Here is a 22,121-nt window from a genome sequence, read left to right on the forward strand (position 1 = left end):
GCCTCTTTCCTGTGAGAGTGGCCCTCCTCGTATCCAGCTGACCTCTTCATCCTTAGTTTCTGCATCTACCATTTGAACAACTTAATCAGACAGACCCGGACATGAAGTTGCCAATCCCTGACTGATGCCTGTTTATCACCTCAAATTCATTAACACTCCCTCCAGGACTGTCCACCACGTAGCCACAGGACTGATTCTAACCCACTCTCTAGACTGCAGAAGCATGGACATCTGACCGAGAATGGTCTAACAAAAGGCTTGACTCTAGCCAATCTCTAGTCTGGTTTCAGTGGCTGGTCTTAATCATCTGTGCTGGGGATGGGTTCCTCCATGGACTTCAGTGAGCACGATTCCTCGAAGACATTGAGATATGACAGTAAATACAGTCTGATTTCCACGTAAGCTGCTAATATGTGGTGCAAGCACAAGATGAACATAACCTACTGCCATACGCCCCCTTGGCTGAGGACTGCTGAGCAGCAAGGCAAGTTGCCTGCTTGTGTGACTATGCGAATTGGCACTGCAAAGCATGGTGCCTGTGAGCATGCAGGTTGGCATTACATAAGCGAGCGTGGTGAAAGCAGCCCTGACCCAATCCGAGAGCTGGGTGCCTGTCCCTGCTTGCAAAGTGTACTTGCTACCATCTTCCAAAACTAAGCAGGAGAATACAAGGAGCTGGGTGCTGTAGGGATGTGGTGCATAGTTAATGGGGGTGGGGGGAGGGGGGGTGGAGTTTGAGAAGATGGTATGAGGAAAAAATGGCAGGCCTTGAAGAGAGAAACCCTCCATGAAACTTTTCAAAAAGAGTCACATCCAATTTCTGATAAGATGCAACCCATTATGTAAGGATATTTCTTCCAGTCATATTTGGACCACTGCGTTAACTTGTTCAGGTGTACATCAAGCAGTACCTCTGTTTATTGAAAACTGTTGTTGAATTCTAGTCCAAAAATCCAACCTGTTTACAGAACTGACATTGTATTACAACTGGACACAGTTTTGTGTGTATTGATTTTTTTTGTACCACCATGTTGACATAGATGCTTATAACCTGCTGCTTTACCTTCACTTGGTGTTCACCTATCCTGTCGATGTTTAGCATATTAGTACCTTCTCAAGTTGGCAGGTTTTATTGGTCTACAGTAAAGATATTTCCATTCTTCTTACAGGAATCGCTGATGATTTTTCATGGTCTCTGCTTTTGAGACAATTTAGTTAGTTTTTCCTAAACTTAAGTCTTCCTTGGACCATAAAAGATCCAATAAAGATGGATTAGAAATTGCTGACAAAAATTCCATCTCTTATCAACTCTACTTGTAAAGCTCCATATTAACTTGTTTCAACAGATATACATAAATCATTGTTGAAGCTCTGTCTACCTTTTCACCTGCAAGTTGAATTCTTCTGTTGAATTTCACTCATTCAATAATTGCGTGTGCTTAATTAAAACAGTTATCAAAGGCTCTTATAACATCAGTGAAGCTGCCTGTACCTTCTGTTATTTTCTGGTGATTGATAATGTGATCTGCTAATGGACCTAATGAACACTGTGCTTTATTAACATATTCTGTTTTTGATTTGCTGTTCAGCTTTGAAGCTCTTCTGTATCCAAGGTATTTGATGACATCCATTTCTGATATCTGTCAGGACTAATACCAATCTGGAGTGTGGTTACATATGTCATCCTTTTACCACTGCTTCTTAATATGCTGATTAAGCTAACCATTTTAAAATGTTTTAAATCTGAATTCTTCAATCAGCTGGACTTCTGTATTTAGAAATACTGTTGCAGTTTAAACTGTTGTAAAGCCTGTTATTCTTTTGTAGCTTCTTATTTATTTTCTGGTTTTTCTAAGCTCTATATAGCTGTTGAACAATACCAAATTGTTCTAATAAAGCTTTAAATTGGATGAACTAGTTGTTCTGTCACAATTTATTGCTTTCATGTTTTTTTTAAAGTCTTTTGTCTCGTAAATACGCTTTTTGTGTAAACTGTCTTGTCTTTTACAGATTCTTGCTCTTTAGAGAGTCTCGCCTTTTATTGCACCTTGTCTTCTTAATGCTTCTCGCCTTTTAACTTGTTCTTTCCTGAAATCCCTTTCCGTGTAAAAGTTCATGTATTTTTAAAAAATCTTTAGACTGTTAAAATTCCATTAAAAACTTGGGACAGAGCTTCTAAAATTCTTTCAGATGTTTCAAAGCTTGTAAATTCTGAAAAATATTTTTAAAATCCTCTCCTTGAACATTGTTTTGAAGTATAAACACTTAACTTCAAGTTCAGGTTCAGGTTAAGGACTTAATATTTTCTTCTCATTATTCTATTCAAAGAATTGATTTCTATATTCTCCACTTAGTAAAAGGTTCAAATGAGCTGTTGCAGTTATAGAGTCATAGAGATGCATAGCATGAAACATACCCTTCCTTCCAACTCATCCATGCTAACCAGATATCCCAAATTAATCCATTCCCATTTGCCAGCATTTGGCCCCCTCCATATCCCTCTAACCTTCCTATTCATATACCCAACCAGATGCCTTTTAAATATTGCAATTGTATTCGCCTCCGCCACTTCCCCTGGCAACTCATTCCGCACATGCACCACCCTCTGCATGAAAAAACTTCCCCTTAGGTTTCTTTTAAATCTTTCCCCTTTCACCCTAAATCTATGTCCTCTAGTTCTGGACTCACCCACCCCAGGGAAAAGACCTTGTTTATTTACTTTAGCCATGCCCCTCATGATTTTGTAAGCCTCTGTTAGGTCACCCCTCAGCCTTGAACACTCCAGGGAAAATAGCCCCAGCCTATTCACCACTCCCTATAGCTCAAACCCTCCAACCTTGGCAAAATACTTGTAAGTCTTTTCTAAGCCCTTTCAAGTTTCACAACATCCTTCCTATAGAATTGCACACAACATTGCAAAAGTGGCCTATCCAATATCCAGTACAGCCATAACATGACCTCCCAATTCCTATAATCAATGCACTGACCAATAAAGGCAAGAGTACCAAATGCCTTCTTCAATATCTTATCTACCTATGAGTTATGTCACTGTTTATAAAAACATTCACAGGAGCTGGCTGACTGGTCCTTTCTTCAAAGGTATGTGCACTCAAAGTATTTTTTATTTTTAATTTGCAAAATTTATTCTGTTCTCTTTTTTTGGATTTTTCTGGATTCTTTCTCCTGGTGATGGAAGTCACATCTGCACCACTACCATCATCATCATGTTGGAATAAGTACTTGGCTTGGTTAGAAGCATGAGAGGCTTGTGGTTAGGTTGTGAGCTCCACTAGCTAGGCCAACTCTATGTTCCGAAAGAAAGTGGCAGTGAGCTGCCTTCATTAACAAATGTAGTCCTTGGAGTATAGGCACATCCATAGCGCTGCTATAGAGGGGGCTCCAGGATTTGGATCCAGCAACAGTGAAAAAATGGCAATGTAGTTCCAAGTAAGGATGGTGTGTGACTTGGAGGGGAACTGTCAAATGGTGGTATTCCCATTTATCTGCTGCCTTTGCCCTTCTAGGTGGTAGCAGTTGTGGGTTTGGAAGTTGCTGCCTGATGAATTTCTGCAATCTATCTTCTAAATGGTATACACTGTTAATATTGCTGTTGCCTGTCAGTGGACAGAGTGAATATTGAAGCATTAGATGGGATGCTTTGTCCTGCTGCACTCAGTCAAATGCTGCCTTGATGTGAGGAATAGTCATAATCACCTCACCTCTGGAATTCAGTTCTTTTGGCTGCAATGGAATCAGGAATTGAGTGGTCCTTACGAAATCCCAAGTGAAACCAGTAAGTGGGTAATTTCTATATAAGTGCTGTGTTTCCACTGTCAGTGATACCTTCCATTTCTTTACTGATGGGGACAAGCAGACTGATGAGTGGCAATTACTGGAGTTAGATTTGTTCTGTTCTGTGTATACAGAACATACCTGCGTAATTTTCCATACTGTCAGGTAGATGCCAGTGTTGTGACTATATTGGGACAGCTTGGCTTAGAGTGTAGCTGGAAATATGTGATGGGCCACAGCATTCAATCCAGCATCACCCTCTCTAACCAAGGTTGCTGCCTTTGATAGTGTAAGGGACTTTTCATTTCTCTTTTGCGGAGGATGAACTGTGACAAAATATCAGCAGAAGGTAGTTTATTGCAACTTAGCAACTACAAATAGGTTGCACTTACACAGAAGCAGATTAAACTGTTAATAATCCGAGGTAGGTAAGACAAGTGCTATCGAGGTGATTGTGTGTAACTATCGTTTGCCAAAACTCCCTGATGCTCCAACAGTGTGGGGGTTATCAAAATAGGTGGAGCTTCAGCTTAGCTCAGATTAACACTTTTATTTTCATTACTTTGTACAGTGGTTTGCCAATTACCTTAAATGTATGTCTTGGTTATGACCTTTCTGCCATTAAAAACAGCTTCTCCTTAATTGCTTGAACAGAACCATGCAAGATTTTGAGTAACTCCACCAAAATTACTTTTAGTCTTCTCTGCTGTAAAGGAGAACAACTGCACCTTTTCAATACTGTTCTAGTAGATCTTCTCTGTGTCTTCTCCAAGTTTTTGACTTTTCCTGAAGTGTGTTGCACAGAATTCGGCACAATACTGTCTGATCTGAAGATGGTTCTCACCTTCCTTACCGTTTACTACATTTATAAATTTCAATTTATATATGAATACGGAAAAAAAGCCCTGCATATCCAAGTCGTCGAACAATGTAATCAAACAAAAGCAAAAGAATAGTAGTTCGAACACAAAGCTCTGCTTTCTTTGTATCCATACAACCACTTCCATTTCAATCATCTGAGCCTCAATTTTGCTAAAACATCTATTGTGTATAATAAATTATTCTTGATCCACAATGTGTCTAAATTAATCTTCAGTATCAACATAGTAAGAGAAGAATTGAATGGCACATTATTCCCATGTTGCACTCCTCAGTTAGTGTTGTTGCCATAGCTCCAGAAACAGTAAAAGATAATCAAAGTTTAGATAGAACATAGAACATTACAGTGCAGTACAGGTCCTTCGGCCCTCAATGTTGTGCTGACCTATCGAACCAATCTGAAGCCCATCTAACTGCACGATTCCATTCTCGTCAATATGCCTATCCAATGACTATTTAAATGCCCTTAAAGTTGGCGAGTCTACTATTGTTGCAGACAGTGCATTCCACGCCCCTATTCTGAGTGAAGAAACTACCGCTAACATCTACCCTATATCTATCACCCCTCAATTTAAAGCTATGTCCCCTCGTGCGAGCCATCGCCAACCGAAGAAAATGGCTCTCACTGTCTAACCTATCCAACCCTCAGATTTTTTTTAGATTAGGTTAAATTCCCGACAGTATAGAAACAGGCCCTTCAGCCCAATAAGTCCATACTAACCCTCCAAAGAGTAATCTATCCAGAACCATTTCCCCACCTTATATTTACCCTGAGTAATGCACCTAACACTATGGGAATTTAGCATGGCAAATTCACCTGACCTGCACATCTTTGGATTGTGGGAGGAAACCAGAGCACCCAGAGGAAACCCACGCAGACACGGGGAGAATGTGCAAACTCCACACAGACAGTCGTTCAAGGCAGAAATCGAACCTGGGTCCCTGACGCTGTGAGGCAGCAGCGCTAACCACTGAGCCACTGTGCTGTCACTAAATTATCTTATATGTCTCAATTAAGTCGCCCCTCAACTTTCTTCTCTGCAACAAAAACAGCCTCAAATCCCTCAGCCTTTCCTCGTAAGACCTTTCCTCTATACCAAAGACATCCTAGTAAATCTCCACTGAACCCTTTCCAAAGCTTCAATGGTTTACGGGTAATTCAAGCGTCATTAAACAGCTGTCAGATTTTAAAGAAAGAGCTAACAAATGTGCACACAATCTCAGGGTGGCAGAGATATCACACAGGCATAGAATTGCCACAGTGTGGAAAGAGGCCATTCGGCCCATTGAGTCCTCACCTTTCCGCTTGAGGGCATCCCATTAGATCTAGACCCCTACCTTATCCTCAAGACTCCACATTTTCCATGACTAGTTTTAATCCCCGTACCCCCCTCCGTAATCTGCACCCCCCCCCCCCGACCCTGAATCCACCTAATTTACATAGCTTTGGACTGTGGGAGGAAACCAGAGCACCCAGCAGACACGGGGAGAATGTGCAAACTCCATACAGTCACCCGATGGAACCAGGCCCCTGGCACTGTGAGGCAGCAGTGCTAACCACTGAGTCATGAAGTTTTTTTTTGCAATGCAGTCACTATTCTAACGTTGTTTTAAGAGGCCACAAAATGCAGAGATGAATTACCAATTAAACCTTTAGTGATTTTGGCCAAGAAATAACTATTGACCAAGACAACAGGAGATGGCCCCTGCTCTCCTTCTACTAAAAAGATGAGATCTTTTACACCCATCAGGGGGAAGTGGCACCTTGGTTGAACATCTCATCTGAAAAGTGGTGCTTCAGAAGACACAGCAGCTCATCAATGCTACAATGTCAGATTACATTATGCAAGTTTCTAAATTTGGGTTCGCACTTGTGGACTTGTTGCATCAGTTATGTAAATTGACAAGTAGACATAATGAGCAATAGATTAAACAAAGTGTTTCAATCCATAATGATAACCTTCATCCTATTTTATCAACTCCCACCATCCATTTCCTGAATGCAGTGACTCCTTCAGATCAATCGGAATAAACCTTTTCCATATGTCAACCATAAATTAGGCTGTCTGACTGTGTGTGGCATTACAGTGGCATTCTGTATTTATCTCATATTTGTGCAGATCAAAAGCAGAATCCTTGCGCATTGTTATTTCTTCAAGAGAACACAGTGGTTAACTGCAAGCCTCACTCTTTCCCAAGTTATACTTCCTGCATGTACAATAGTCCTTTAAAAGGTGCAGCACTGTTGCACTCATACATATGTAAACTGCTCACAATGTGCGTCTGTCTGACTGCTTGGAGCAAGATAGACACTATGTGTGCATTGTACATGTAAACTAATCCTGAAGGGCCCCCTTGTTGCAATGGTCAGTAAATATGCAGCACCAAATACTAATAAATTGTGTATTCAAATTAAAATGTTCACACATGTCACAAACATCTATTGTGAAGTTTAAGCTGTAGATCACAAATTAAATAAATTGCACCTGGACTATGTACTTAATCCTTACCAAGATTCTAATTTGTTCAACCCCTCCAGTTCAGGCAATAAGCATGACACATTATTTTTCAGATGAGGTTTCAGTAATTTATAATTAGAATGCATGTCCAATAAAAGAAATGAGGTTACTATCATCTTGTAAGATATCTACCATGCTTAAAATAAATAGAGGAAGCGGCAATGATCCACTTCAGTAAATAATGGCACTGTCATGCCGCAAATTAATTCCTTAAGATTGGTTTCAGTAAAAATGTAGAAATTTGTAGAAACAGATAGCTGTTACTATGGTGATTGTAACAGGGATTTTGAGAAGGCATATTTAGAAAGTTGGCTTTGGTGAAAAAAAAGCCCAAAATTGATGATTGCTGAAAAACTATTTTCAATCTGCTCAATCACAATTGCACTTTAATTTCAGCTACCTGGATTGGGGTAAAATAAAGGAGTCAGAGCGCTCGACCGAACTTTTCCATCCAATCATTTGTAGTAAGTCTAGCTCAAAGTACTGACATAATGGACATGATAATTTTGCTTCACTAAACAAAATACAACCATAGTTCCATGATTAATGTTACAACCAGACAATAAGACAACAGTTCCGGACCATGTTAACATGACATATCAAATTATCAAGCTTCTATAAATATTTGCCAATACTGCATTGTGATTGGTTCTTGAAGGTTTGAATGCAAATGAAAGTGCAATACCTCTTTTGTAGTTGTGGTTGACCCCGAAACTGTGTTCTGTGTAAGGAAGGAGAAAAAAAATACAATTTCAGTTGAGAAGCTTATTAAGGAAAATAATAATAATTGCAGACGTTCATAATGAACTTTACCTTACCAAAAATGCTTGTGAAAAAGAAATTCATAAGATGGATAATGCTAATACTAACTTGAGTGTGGTTTTGGATTGGGATAAAATGGGCTCGATTGTACAAATTGTTGTGTGCCCCACTCTCCCGATTGACAAGTCAGGTGTGAGCCCGTATCCCAACTCTGAAAGCCTGCAGCTTTGCAGTGATATCACTATTGGGCAAAGGAGCCACAAGGCACTACAATGCCCACTAACTGGTTGTTAAGGAACTTCAATTGTCCTAACATTAGGGGAAAGGCTGCCTGATACCTTTCTTAAACCACACAATAGGCTGAGCAGAAGGGCAGTGGAAAAGTCACAAAGCTATGTTTTACAAGCCACCTCTATCACAACCTCCCTCCCCTCCTAGGCTGTCCGATGGTCTCCTCAGATTAGAATGAATTGGTACGATTGTTTGTGATGTCACTGTACAATAATCTGTAAACTCAGCAATTACACACAAATCATTGAATTCCTACAGTGTGGAAGCAGGCCATTCGGCCCATAAACCCACACTGACCTTCTGGAGAGCATCCCACCCAGATCCAACTCATACCCCTGTAACCCTTCATTTCCCATGGCTAATCCAACTAACCTGCAGATCTTTGGATTGTAGAAGGAAACAAGTGCACCTTGGGGAAACTCACGCAGACATGGGGAGAACATACAAACTCCACACAGTCATGCGAGACTGGAATTGAACTAGGGTCCCCGACACTGGGAGGCACCATTGCTGACCACTGAGCTACCGTGCCACCCAACAAAGTCCAGCATAAATTGACTAAGACATATGGACTGGTCAACCTCCGTCATTCTGAAATCTAATAGTATCGAAAACTACGTTTTGGAGCTGGCTTGAGCTCAGAAAACAACTTTAGATGCAACAAAATAGAAAATGATGGAAACATCTAGCAGGCTGGGCAGCATCTATAGTGAGAAACAGAATTAACATCTCAGGTCAATAACCTTTCATTAGAAAGCTTAGAAATGTCATTGGCTTCAAGCGAGTACAGAGAGCCAGAAAAGGAGAGGGAAGAAAGATGGATAAAGAACAGAAGGCAAGCTCCACGCTAGGATAAAAGTGGGACAAAATAAATGACAAACAAAGATGGCAGATTTCCTTCACCAAAACAAGATTAGTGAATCCATGGAGTTTCGCAAAAACCTGGTCGTTTCAGGCATTTTCCATTGATCCCATTCAGAGATGCTAGTAGACACCTCTGAAGCAGGTGGCACCTGATCCCAGCCTCCTGGCTCAGAGTAGGGGTGCTACCCCTCCACCACAACAGCCTCCCTGGCAGTTTCATTGTCTCCTTACTGAAACTTTCCTACACCACAATTAATTGAGTTGAAATTCCCCAGCTGATGTTGTGGGATTTGAACAGATTGCTCTGGTTTTGGGGCCTCTACATTATTAGTACCATGATAAAGCAAAATGTCTGCCCCAATTTTCATTTTTAATCTAATCGGTCAGATTCACAAACAAAAATATCAATTGACTAAGACTGCTTCATATTTAGCAAGATCATGGTAATTGTGAAATTAGGACAGATTCAATGTTATCCATAAACCATAGCAACACAGGAACAGAAGTAGACCATCCATCTCGTTGAGCCTGTCCTTCTATTCATTCTGATCATTGCTGATAGAACTCTTCAATGCCCTTTTACTTAGTCCATCTCCATAACCTTGTACACCACTGCTGTCAGAAATATCAATCTCTATCTAAAATGAACCTCAAAATTGAGCTTCCAGAGCCCTCTGCAGTAGACAATTCCAAAAGTTCATCACCTGGGGTTCAAAAGAAATTCAAGTATTAATGTTCAGCATTGTATATGAAAAAAACTAAGTTTAGTTTATTTCTTTTACTCATTCAGTGGCTTGTCCAGCATTTATTGCCCATCTCTAATTACCCAGAGGGCAGATAAGAGTCAACCACATTGCTGCGGGTATGGAGTCACATGTAAGCCAGACCAGGTAAGGATGGTAGTTACCTTCCCTAAAGGGCATTAGTGAACCAGATGTTTTTTGTCCTGACAATTGACAACGATTCTTGGTCATTATTAGACTCTTAATTCCAGATTTGTTTTTAGATATATTGAATTTAAATTCCATCATCTTCCACAGTGGGAGTCAAACCCAGGTTCCCTGGAACATTACCTGGGTCTGTGGATTAACAGTGCAGCAGTAATACCATGATTTATTGGACTGGGGAGTTAAAAATTGACCACAACCACCTGATGAAGGAGCAGCACTCTGAAAGCTATTGCTTCCAAATAAACCTGTTGGACTATAACCTGGTGTTGTGCAATAATATCACTACGCTATCACCTCTCCCATACAGAATCACTAAACATAATGAAGCTACATTAAACTGAAAGTCACAATCTATTAGGTTTGACAATAAAGTCCAGATTCAGAGCAAAACCCCTTTCCCTCTTAAATCCCTTGATTGACCATACAAGTCTGTTTTCATTCACATTCTTCATACAATGCAGTATGTTTTGAAGCAGGCAAGAAACTCTCACTAACCCCTAATGGTATCCACTTCGATGAGATACAGTCAATTAATTTGAAAACTGTGCAATTAAAGAAAAGGGCTGAGATCATATCATTGAAGCTGTTATACTGGCTTTGTAGCCCAGAATACAAAATGCGAAAACGAGGAGATAAAGCTGAACTGAGAAAGGTTAAACATGTGTCAATGAAAAATAGAACTCATTAAAAGCATTGTATTATATAGAAGTGGAGCAACTGATTACATTGTAAATATTTCATTAGATTAAAATGTTAAAGCCCTTCAATACCCCCAGAACCAGGAGAGGGCCAGATAGTGCTAACCAGATAATTGTGTGCCCGGGGCTGAGTTCTTCTACAACGTATGCAAGAACTGTTCATTGATTAGCACACAGTAAGTTCTAACACCATGCTGGGCTGGAAACACACTTCAAAAGCTCTGCTGCTTCCAGAGCGCCACAAACACTACTGCAACTCTCATCTGTCAGAGCATAGCATGTATAACGGTAGTTATGGGAGGTCAGTCAAGGTACTACAACATAGAATTTGACAGGCAGCCAAATCATTTAAATTCTAATCTCTTACGACTGGAATGAAAAAATATTGCGCAATGTGTTTTTGTGAAATACAGAAAAAGCAGGGCACAAATGGAAAAGGGCCACAATTACATTTCTTTACACTTGCAGCACAAATGAGGTCAAGCAATGAGCTGCAAAGCAGTTTCAAATCAAAGTAGAGCAGCTCAGATCGGTTTCTCAATGTCATCTCCGGCTATTCCAAGTAAATGCAGTATCGAATGGCAATCCAATGAGAATTCCTGCCCCAGATCTAGTGATTCCAAGTCTCCTGGTATGATCAGCATTTGTGCGCTCTTGACATGGCACCTTGCATCCCTTGTGTTAGGGTTGAGGATGTCACAGAGTCCTGGAGAGGAGTCAACAGCCAGAGTTTGTGATCCATGTCAGCATCAATTTCTTAGGTAAGGCGGTACGATGAGGTCCTGAAAGCAGATTTGAGGGAGCTTGAAAGTATTTGGACATGCACGACCCCTAAAGCAGTCAGATCCAGATTGCTTGCTAGTGCTGTGCGTTAGTGAGCATACTCGGAGAACTGTGTGACTGAACACATAGCTAGAGAGAGAGAGAGAGTGTGTGTGTGTGTGTGTATGTGAATGTAAGTGAGAGTGAGCATGTGATTGTGAGTGAGCATGTGAATGTGTGTGAGAGTCAGGACTGTGTGAGTGAGAGTGTGTGTGTGAGAGAGGGAGAGAGAGAGAGAGAGAATGTGTGTGTTTGTCAGCGTGTGAGTGAGAGAGACTGAATGAGTGAGAGATAGATTTCAGGTGCTTTGGGACCGCTTCTGGGGCATATGTTGTACAACTTGGATGGGTTGCATCCTTGCAGGACTGGAATGAATATTCTCACAGGGAGATTTGCTAGTGCTGTGGGGACAGGGGTTATTTTTAAATCAAACTTCGCAGTGGGTGTCAACCTGAGAGGGAACTCGGATTTAAGGGAAGCAGAGTTGTTAAAAGAAAACAGAAAACTAAACAGCAAAAACTGAAGATAGATGAATTAATGGCAAGCACCAAGTAAGATCAAAATATTGAATTTTGTTAATAATTAGAAGTTACATGGCCTTGAACTTTAACTGTCCAGCCATCCCTACCATTGAGTGGGACGGTAGAAATATCTTGATTATGTATCATAGCTTCATTTAATTAAAGAGTCCCTGCCAATAAGGAGAGCATTTGGTTCGCCACTGGGATTTCATGCACATTCTCTGCCTCCCTGTCAATGACTCTCCCACACCTACAGTTCAGCAATTCCCAGGATGGTGATAGAGGTTACCATTGACCAGAAAATGAACTGGACTAGCCATTTTAATACATTTGCTAAAAGAGCAGATCTGAAGCTAGAAATCCTGCAGTGATAACTCACCTCCCATCTCTCCAAAGCCTATCCACCTCAAGGCACAATTCAGGAATGTGATGGTGATAAAGTATTGGGGAATCAATGGTTAAAAGTCTCCGTTTTGTAAGTCTCTATTTTGTAATAATAATTTGCCTTACAAGTTCAAAATGGCAGTTGCAGTCACAGTGACAGTGAGAATATGAATTACAAGAATGCAGGACTCTCTGCATAACCTTGGAGATGTTTCTGTATACACTTCTTCCCAGTACTATGATTAGGCTGATCAATAGAACGTTGTTAATCGGCTTGTTTTATCTACTTTTACTTACGACAGCTTAACATTAAAATGTGTGGGAATGATAAAATATGCTGCCTTTCTGTTAGAAATCAGAGATCAGTTATTGGTATATTCAGGGTCATCTCTGATATCCTAGATTTTTGTCGATTGATCTCTCACCGGCTTAATTACAAATAAGAGAGTGCTATTTTGCAACCTATGAGTGGTCCAAGAATTTTTAAGTCAACAATGGAATACTCCTCACTTGCCTAGATGGGTGCAGCTCCAACAACACTCAAGAAGCTTGATGCCATCTGGGACAAAGCAGCCTGCTTAATTGGCTCCACGTCCACAAACATTCACTCTCTCCACCAAACACATGCTCAATAGCAGCAGTGTGCACAATCTACAAAATACACTGTAGAAATATCTGAAGGCTCCTCACACAGCACCTTCCGAACCCACGACTACTTCCACTTCGGACGACAAGGGCAGCAGATACATGGGAACACCACTGCTTGCAATTCCCCTTCCAAACTACTCACTGTCCTGATTTGGAATTATGTCACTTTTCCTTCACAGTGGCTGGGTCAATATCCTAGAATTCCCTCCCTAATGACATGGTGCGTCTACCATTTACCTACAGTACATGGTCTGCAGCAGTTCAAGAAGGGCAAATAGGGATGGATACTAAATGCTGGCACAGCCAGTGACACTCACAGCCCACAGATTAAGTAAAAACAAAAGTGAAAGGGAAAAGAGAATGTGACATTTGACAACATCTGCCCAGAGATAAGCATGCAGAGAAAAGGCTCCAGGTAAAAACAAACAGAAAGTAAGGTGTAATCATTTATACCTGCATATGGGAGAGAAGGCAGCAGTTCTTACTCTTTACAAACTATGAGTGAGACCAAAAGATTGATGTAAAAGACTCACTCAAGTGTTGCTGTGCCAACAGGAAAAAAGCTACTTATTTTGAGTTAACCAGCAAACAGAAGGCTGTTAAGAACAGACTCCTGGTTCAAAGAAACAAAGTTTGGGAAGAACTAAAGAAATTAATTTGGTAATGTTCAAAGTGTTGAGTGAAGGGGACTATTCACAAGGATATAACATTTACCCTGCTAGGGCAGGGAGAAGAGATACTGTTAAAGCCAGGAGGGCTCGGATCTTTATATATGACCTTATAAAGGGTTTTTTCAGTTGTAATGTGTTTGCAGGGAATACTTTTTTCTGAATTTCATTGCACTAGCTGTCAATGAAGTTGTATTTAGAGAATGATGACTTTGGTGTGCTTAATACAATAAAATTCTTAAAACGTGGAAGTTTTGTGATCCTTTTCAGAATGAAAGGTCAATGGAAATTTTCTATTGTTACAAGTTATCAGTCTCTACCTTGAAAAGAAATAGTCTAATATATAAAGTTCAGAGCAGATACCAGTACACACACAAATTCAAATACGTTTTCAGAGACGTTTTGCGGCTTTATCTGGTAGACTCTCTGAAAGCCTGTTTAGTGCATTGGCCTTTTAATGCTGACCAGTTCTCAAGGTGTTTGCATGTACATTTTCTAATGAAGATATGATCGTTGATTGTATTCATTTAGCAGGTCTTCATTATTTTTAAGACAACGCATTGAAGAATGAAAGATATGGCTTTGGACATGCATTGATTGATAAATCATATGCCATCATAAACCATTTTTATTTTCACTGGTTATGTTTACATTTGACATAGAACTACATTATTTGGGTAGAAAAGATATATTCCTAAAAGCAACATCTTAAAATGCATGGATCCAGGTGCACAAAATTGGTTGTGTGTTATATCATTGTGATCATGCAAATTGGAATTGAAAAACAAAAAGGTGTAGTAATTTTCAGACAGCCGGCGAATAAACAAAGGCACAAATTGTTGGTGAAATGCAGTAGATCTGGCAACATCTATGGATAGCCTGCTTTCTCTGTCAGATGCTGGCCATACCTGCTGCATTTCTCCAGCAATTTCTGTCTTTGTTTTAGATCTTCAGCAGTTCTTTGTGTTACATTGGAGAACAAACAGTTTTATTCGACAATATGCTCCTGTGTTGATTCGTGGCTTTATGAATTAGTTATTGAAATCAGGTTACATGGCCAAAAAGATGCCACCGGTACTCTCTGTTTAGATTAGATTCCCTACAGTGTGGAAATAGGCCCTTCAGCCCGACAAGTCCACACCAACTCTCCAAAGAGTAACCCACCCAGACACATTCTCCTACCCAATATTTACCCCATATGTGGCAATTTAGCATGGCCAATTCACCTAACATGCACATCTTTTGGATTGTGGGAGGAAACCCACACAAACTCCATAAAGACAGTCGCCCAAGGTGGGAATTGAACCCTAGTCCCTGCCGCTGTGAGGCAGCAGTGCTAACCACTGAGCCACCGTGCCGCCCTGTTAAGGAGTGAACATTGTTCATTAGCACAAAATATTAAAGCAACTTCAAAACTCAAGTTGGTTTGAAAAAAAGTGATATTTCAAAAAATTACAGCAAGTCTAGTGTGTGATACCAATATTAATTATAAATACTTAGAATCTCTGTGGATAACAACTAAGGACTCTCCACTACCACCTTTGCTATCTAAAATAGAAAGAGCAGGGAAAGAACATGCAATGCAAATGAATGGTTCACACGAAGAAAGAGACAGACTGACTTGAGGGACTGAATGGCTTGTTTCTGTATGATTCTTTAATGGCACTGCTGCCTGGAGGTGTCAGAATGATTAATTTATAAGAAGCTAGCTTGTCCATACTTTACCAGGATTTCTGTCCCTTTTTCTGAAATGTTGTGGCAGAGGTCTATCTATTTAATAAGCAGAGGAAATTTTGTGTGAAAATCATGAGAAAACTAGGCAGCTAGCCGTTTCATTGCAAGTCCTCAAACGTGGGCTGGCACCAGCAATGACTCACTGCAATTGTCTAAATAGAGAGTGTGACGAGTAAGCCTTGTACTTGGAAACTGTTCCCTTTGTTGTAGAATGTACTTTGAAGTCCTTTAACACCCGTGAAGAGCAGCCTCAAGGTAATTTGCCTGTACCTTCAAGTCACAGAAATCCAGACAGAACAAAGACTAATGAGAACAAGATCCTTCGTGCACTAAAAGGGAAAATAAAGAATTCGCCAGCAACATCACTTTTTTTTTATCTCTAGCGACCAACTGCCACCTGATTCAGAGCTCAACAAAGCACAAGATTTTCCCTCTCATGAACACAATACACATTTCCTAGAATTACCTACAGTTCCATGACCTACAGTGAATGGACCCATATAACAATGTTTTTTAAAAACATGAAAATTGGAGATTTGAGGAGTTACCATGTCATACAGTCATACAGCACGGAAACAGACCCTTACGTCCAACTCATCCACACCGACCAGATATCCCAACGTAATCTAGTCCCATCTGCCAGCACCTGACCCATATCCCTGTAAACCCTTCCTATTTGTATACCCATCCAGATGCCTTTTATATGTTGCAATTGTACCACACACGCACCAACCTCTCCATGAAAAGGTTGCCACTTAGGTCTCTTTTATATCTTTCCCCTCTCACACTAAACCTATGCCCTCTAGTTCTGGACTCCCCCACCCCAGGAAAAAGACATTGTATATTTACCCTATCCATGCCCCTCATGATTTTATAAACCCCTATTAGGTCACCCATCAGCCTCTGTCGCTCCAGGGGGGTTCAGAAAAGATTTAGAAGGATGTTGCCAGAGTTGGATGGTTTGAGCTATAGGGAGAGGCTGTCTTCCCTGTTTTCCAACAGTTGAAACTTTATTGCTGGAACAGCACAGCAGGTCAGGCAGCATCCAACACACAAGCAAGGCAGGAGGGCGCGGGCAGCCCTGCCTGACCCTGCATCTGATCGAGAAGCTGATTCCCTCCCATTGATTGAGACTGTAGTAATGATGTTGGTGTAGAGCAGTCAGGTTCAATCCCTCCCCAAAGCCCATTTTGGAGGGTACATCCTACATATAGGTGTGTGATATCCTGTTAAAGGCATTTGCCTGGTCCAGGCATTAACCCCCATCTCCTGCATGTATGCGATCGTAACCCTGGGGAGTGGGAGGCTCTCTAAGGCCGTCCAACCCAATACAGCACAGGTTTGGCTGGAGAGAATCCCCAGTCCCAGAACAGACCTAATCCGGTTGGTGATGACTTTAGACAGGAATTTTTAATCTGCTTTTGTCGGTGATATTGGTCCCCAATTTCTAATCGCCTCCCTCTCCCCCTTCCGCTTGTAAATGAGGGTGATGATTCTTTTCCTCATGGATTTGCACATGCTACCTGTTAGAAGCATACCATCATCCACTCCCAGCAGGTCCCAGCTAATTAAGTCCGACAGAGCTGAATACAGCTCAACCGATAAGCTGTCACTTCTGGGAATTTTAATCTTTTCTAAGGGCTTAAGGGGCTTGGTCAGCTCATCCAGAGATAACGGCTGGTCCAGCCTCTCCCATTGGCTGTTGATTAAGACCTCGGTGACAGAGGACAGGAATTACCCCGGGAGGCTGCACTGTCTGTGGGCCTCATGTCTGGCAATAAAAGGATTTGCTGATCCTCAGGATGTCAGACTGAGATGACGCTACTGAGCCATCTTCTTCCTTCAGACTGCTGAGCACACAGAGCTCTCCCTGTGTATATTCTCAAAGGAGAAACGTGAGCATGTCTCATCCTGCTCCTTGGCACGGACACTGGACTGGAAGATTATCTTGGAGATCTCCGAGTGAAAGAGCAAGGCTTGCTGGCTCTTCACCTCCTGAAGATTCTCCGTGATGTCAGCCCCCATCATCCACAGGAGGAGAAAGATCTGCATGGTTGTCTGGAGTTTGGACAGTTTTCCCCATCCGTCTCTCACCTTCTGAACATCTTTGAGTACAACGAACCTCTTGATGCTCCCCTTAGCAGCTTCCCACCAGTCCACAAGAAATTCAAGAAGGACTTCATTGTTCTCCAGTCTTAACAGTCTCATTTGGGTTCCTCAGTGTTTTCCGGGGTTAAAGGTTTCACATTTGGCTTCATTTTCTGGCCACCTGGTTGTCCTATAGGTGACAATCAACCAGCAGAAGGCAATGGATCTGACCAGGAAAAGTTGGGTCAGAAACAGGAAATTATCCTTGAGTAGATAGGCCCATCTGGCCATGACCAGGTGTATCAGTCCGATCAACTGGTGTACCTTCCTCCAGCTTCTTCATATTCATCCTGACTGTGTTCCAGACACCCTGCCTGAGGCTCAGACACTTGCAGCAGTCATAGCATTGATTGGCTGGACCCTGAATTGGTGTTGGGCCGAAGCTTGCATAAAGATCCACTAAGTTACAAACAAAAAAACTGCAGATTCTGGAATCCAAGGTAGACAAGCAGGAGGCTAGAAGAACACAGCAAGCCAGGCAGCATCAGGAGGTGGAGAAGTCAACATTTAGGACGGAAGAAGGGTTACACTCGAAATGTTCTTCCAGCCTCCTGCTTGTCTACCTGAAGATCTACGAACAGCAGCTCACCTCAACTGACAATCCACTAACAACCAATCCAGTGACGATCTCGAAATCCTCTGATGACCCGCAATATGGAAATTACACTTGATCTGAACCAAAAGGCCGAGAAGGGGATGACTAACAGTGTTGATAATTGGCAGTCCTTTTGTAATTTAGTTGACAGTCAGATCAGACTGAATATTAATCATGTGTCCAAAGAATATTGATTCAGAACATTAGAATTTTAATTTATACAATAATGCTGGCTGCAGTAGAAATAGCAGCATTCTGCAGCTTTTGCAAATGACTGTGAATCAGAGCTCACATGTGGAAGGAGGTGAAGAGAAAAATCTGCCAGACCTCTTTCTAAAGATAGGAGCAGCAGGGAGAACTGGACATGTTAAATTCACACATGCCTTTGTGTATACAAAGGGAGTTTTTAAGTTGGTTCGAGTTTTAACAAGTAAAATTACAGGCCAATGGCTCATAATTGCAAAGCTATAGTTAGAAATTTTCATTCCAGTTATTTATAATAAATATTCATTCTTATTCAGTACAGAAACTCACTTCATGATTCCCATCAACCTGGTATAAAAGACAGATAAATTGGGTAATTCTGTATACTTATTAAAATCTTTGACTCTTGCAATGACTCCAGGAACAGCAGGGCTATGATTTCATATGCACTTTCCCAGTGCAATATTACGTCTGCTACAAATGATAAAAGTAAAGCATTTCAGATGCTGGTGATCTGAAATAAAAACAGCAAGAATGGTGAACACAGCAGGTCCATGGATAGAGAGAGAGAGAGAGAGAAGAGCAAATGCTTCAGGTCTAACTTGGCTCTTCTCGGAACTTCCATTTTATTTCTGGTGAGAATGTTTCTGGTGCAGGACAAGGATCATTGCCTTGCAGGTTCAGCTCTGCTCAGAAAGACCTGGTGGATTTGAGAAAAGCTTGTGTCTTCACACATTCACACTTCTAACATGTTATTTCTTAAAGCGCATTTCTGCATTAATTGTTTCCTGGTGATTTGATTTCTTTGTCACTTAGCTCTCAGCAATTCTCAAAGAGCTTGAGGCACCCTGACCCTTTTTTCACACCAGGAAGGCTTTCTCCACCTTCCTCCTGTGACAGGAACTTCCCTCGATCAGCTGCACTAGCAGCCAAAGCTTCAGTTATCGTGATATGCCCTTGTGATTGTTGCAGTCCACCACAACCATATTGCTGATTCACAACCTAGATATAGACTGGGAATATTAGGTGTCACCAGTACCATTTGTATATGCACAGGCCATGACAGCCACCTTTGTTTGCTATCCTAGTGTTCATCATCCACATATTTGCTTACTTATTCATTTGGAGAAGTCTTCAAAGTATTGTTCCTATGTCAGATTTTTCACAAAAGTTACCCAACTAAGCATCTCCTAAATCATCTCACAATACTCCATAAGGCTTTGCAACTTTCAAAGCCATCCTAAGTTATCATGAGCTGTGCCAGTCACTGCTGGATAAGCACCTCTCTACAATTACTGCAGAGGCATCGCAATGCCTAGAGATTCTGAAACATGCAAAGTGACTGTACTGACAAATGAGGCTTTAAGTTCTGCATCCACTTCCCAAATGTAAGTGTTTCGATGCAAAAAAGCTCTCTCATCTTCTCAGTTCACTGATGAAGATGATCATGGCAAGTGTTAAGTCAAAAAATGTCACTGTTCTGCACCTGAATTGTCCTTTCCATCACATATTCAAAAGGTGGAAATAATCAATTGCTCATGACTATTCATTACATGAGCTTTTGCTTCATACACATCACCATGAGTTCAACCATTAGCTTGTGCTTTAACAATATTAAGCTCCATATTTAGTCCTCCACTGACATATGTAGACCATACATCTGATATTATACATTGTATCATGTTTCTTGCTGTTACAACCTCAGAGATTGTATATTATCTTTCTTTTCTAGATATATTTTTTCCTAAATGCCTATTTCACTAATGGGCTTCTGGTGCGTGAAATTAAACTCCGCCTGGCAGGGTGACCTTGTGTTGCAAGGCAACACATCCAAGTAAAGCTATTATTTAACACGCAATCCAAGATGATCCATCAGGCTTTATCAGTGAGGGAATATAATTAGAACAGGACTTGAAGAAATGTTGATGCATTTAAAAATAATCAATTATCTAATAGACACCAACTTAGCAAGGCCATACGGTGGAAAATGTGATCGTTTTTTCTGATTTCCTTTCAAAGTACTGTTTTACACACACACTTTCATCAAGCACAAAAAAAGTTTAATATTGGAGGCATTTTCAGTGCAATGCTCTGCAAGTCACAAATGAGTTTACTCGATTAGAAATGCTCTTTCTGGATGCATTGTGAAAAGTGGGATACCATGTACATAGTCTTGTGGCGCACCAGTACCATGCTAAGTGAGACAGATCTAGGACAGGCCCAGTGTGAGGGTTGTTCAGTGTACGGAAGGGAGGAGGATGTAACACTGCAAGAACAGCTGTGAAGAAAGGTCACTGGAGTTGAAATGTTAACTCTGGTTTCTCTCCACAGAAGCTGTCAGATCTGCCAGACCAGCAACTTCTGCTTTTGTTTCAGATCTTCAGCATCTTCATTTCTTTGTTTCAGTTTACCATTTATTGTTTGCTTTGGTGACTAATGTAACATTTCTTCTGTTTGTTTAATACTGTTGGTTTTATTCTTTTAGTGAATACCTGGGATTCACCTATTTTATAAAAACAATTCCTCGCAGAACCATAGATGTGCCTATGAAGATGAAATGTACCTGTTCAATGTAGGTCATCACCATAGAGTCATCGAGATACACATCAAGGAAACAGACCCTTCAGGCCAACTCATCCATGCCAACCAGATATCCTAAACTAATCATGTCCCATTTGCCAGTACTTGGACTATATCCTTCTAAACCCTTCCTATTCATATACCCATCCAGTTGCCTTTTAAATGTTGCAATTGTACCAGCCTCCACCACTTCCTCTGCCATCACATTCCAAACGCGCACCACCCTCTGGGCAAAAATGTTGTCCCATAGGTCCCTTTTATATCTTTCCCCTCTCAACCTAATCCTATGTCCTCTAATTCTGGACTCCCCCACCCCAGGGAAAATACGTTGTCTATTTACCCTTTCCATCCCCCTCATGATTTTATAAACTTCTGTAAGGTCACACCTCAGCCTCCTACCCTCCGGGGCCTTCAAGAACAATTAATGATAAGCAGAAAATTCTGGCTAGAGACATCAACATCCCATGAAAGAATTTTTAGAAATGCTGGCTGTTATAAACCACAGCTGACTTTTCTTCAGATTGGACAAGATGAATGACAGACATCCACTCCTTTCTAATTCTACCTGCTTTACAATTCTGTTCACTTTTAGAGTCATAAAGTCATAGAGATGTACAGCATGGAAACAGACCCTTCGGTCCAATCCATCCATGCCGACCAGATATCCCAACCACCTGCCAGCACCCGACCCATATCCCTCCAAACCCTTCCTACTCATATACCCATCCAAATGCCTCTTAAATGTTGCAATTGTACCAGCCTCCACCACTTCCTCTGGCAGCTCATTCCATACACGTACCACCCTCTGCGTGAAAAAGTTGCCCCTTAGGTCTCTTTTATATCTTTCCCTCTCACCCTAAATCTATGACCTCTAGTTCTGGACTCTCCGAACCCAGGGAAAAGACTTTGCCTATTTATCCTATCCATGCCCCTCATAATTTTGTAAACCTCTATAAGGTCACCCCTCAGACTCCGACAGTCCAGGGAAAACAGCCCCAGCCTGTCCAGCCTCTCCCTATAGCTCAAATCCTCCAACCCAGGCAACATCCTTGTAAATCTTTT

The 22,121-nt window shown here is 41.2% G+C and overlaps 1 protein-coding gene across 1 annotated transcript in view; it reads right to left on the minus strand.

Moving 5' to 3' along the window:
* Nucleotides 1–22,121, minus strand: part of clstn2a (calsyntenin 2a) — a 543,177-nt gene that overhangs the window by 392,841 nt on the left and 128,215 nt on the right. The window contains exon 3 of the mRNA XM_043702948.1: nucleotides 7,876–7,911. Within this exon, the coding sequence (XP_043558883.1) occupies nucleotides 7,876–7,911 (36 nt within the window). The remainder of the gene's footprint in view (nucleotides 1–7,875; nucleotides 7,912–22,121) is intronic.

The sequence above is a fragment of the Chiloscyllium plagiosum genome, chromosome 13 (assembly GCF_004010195.1).
Source record: "Chiloscyllium plagiosum isolate BGI_BamShark_2017 chromosome 13, ASM401019v2, whole genome shotgun sequence".
Classification (NCBI taxonomy): domain Eukaryota; kingdom Metazoa; phylum Chordata; class Chondrichthyes; order Orectolobiformes; family Hemiscylliidae; genus Chiloscyllium; species Chiloscyllium plagiosum.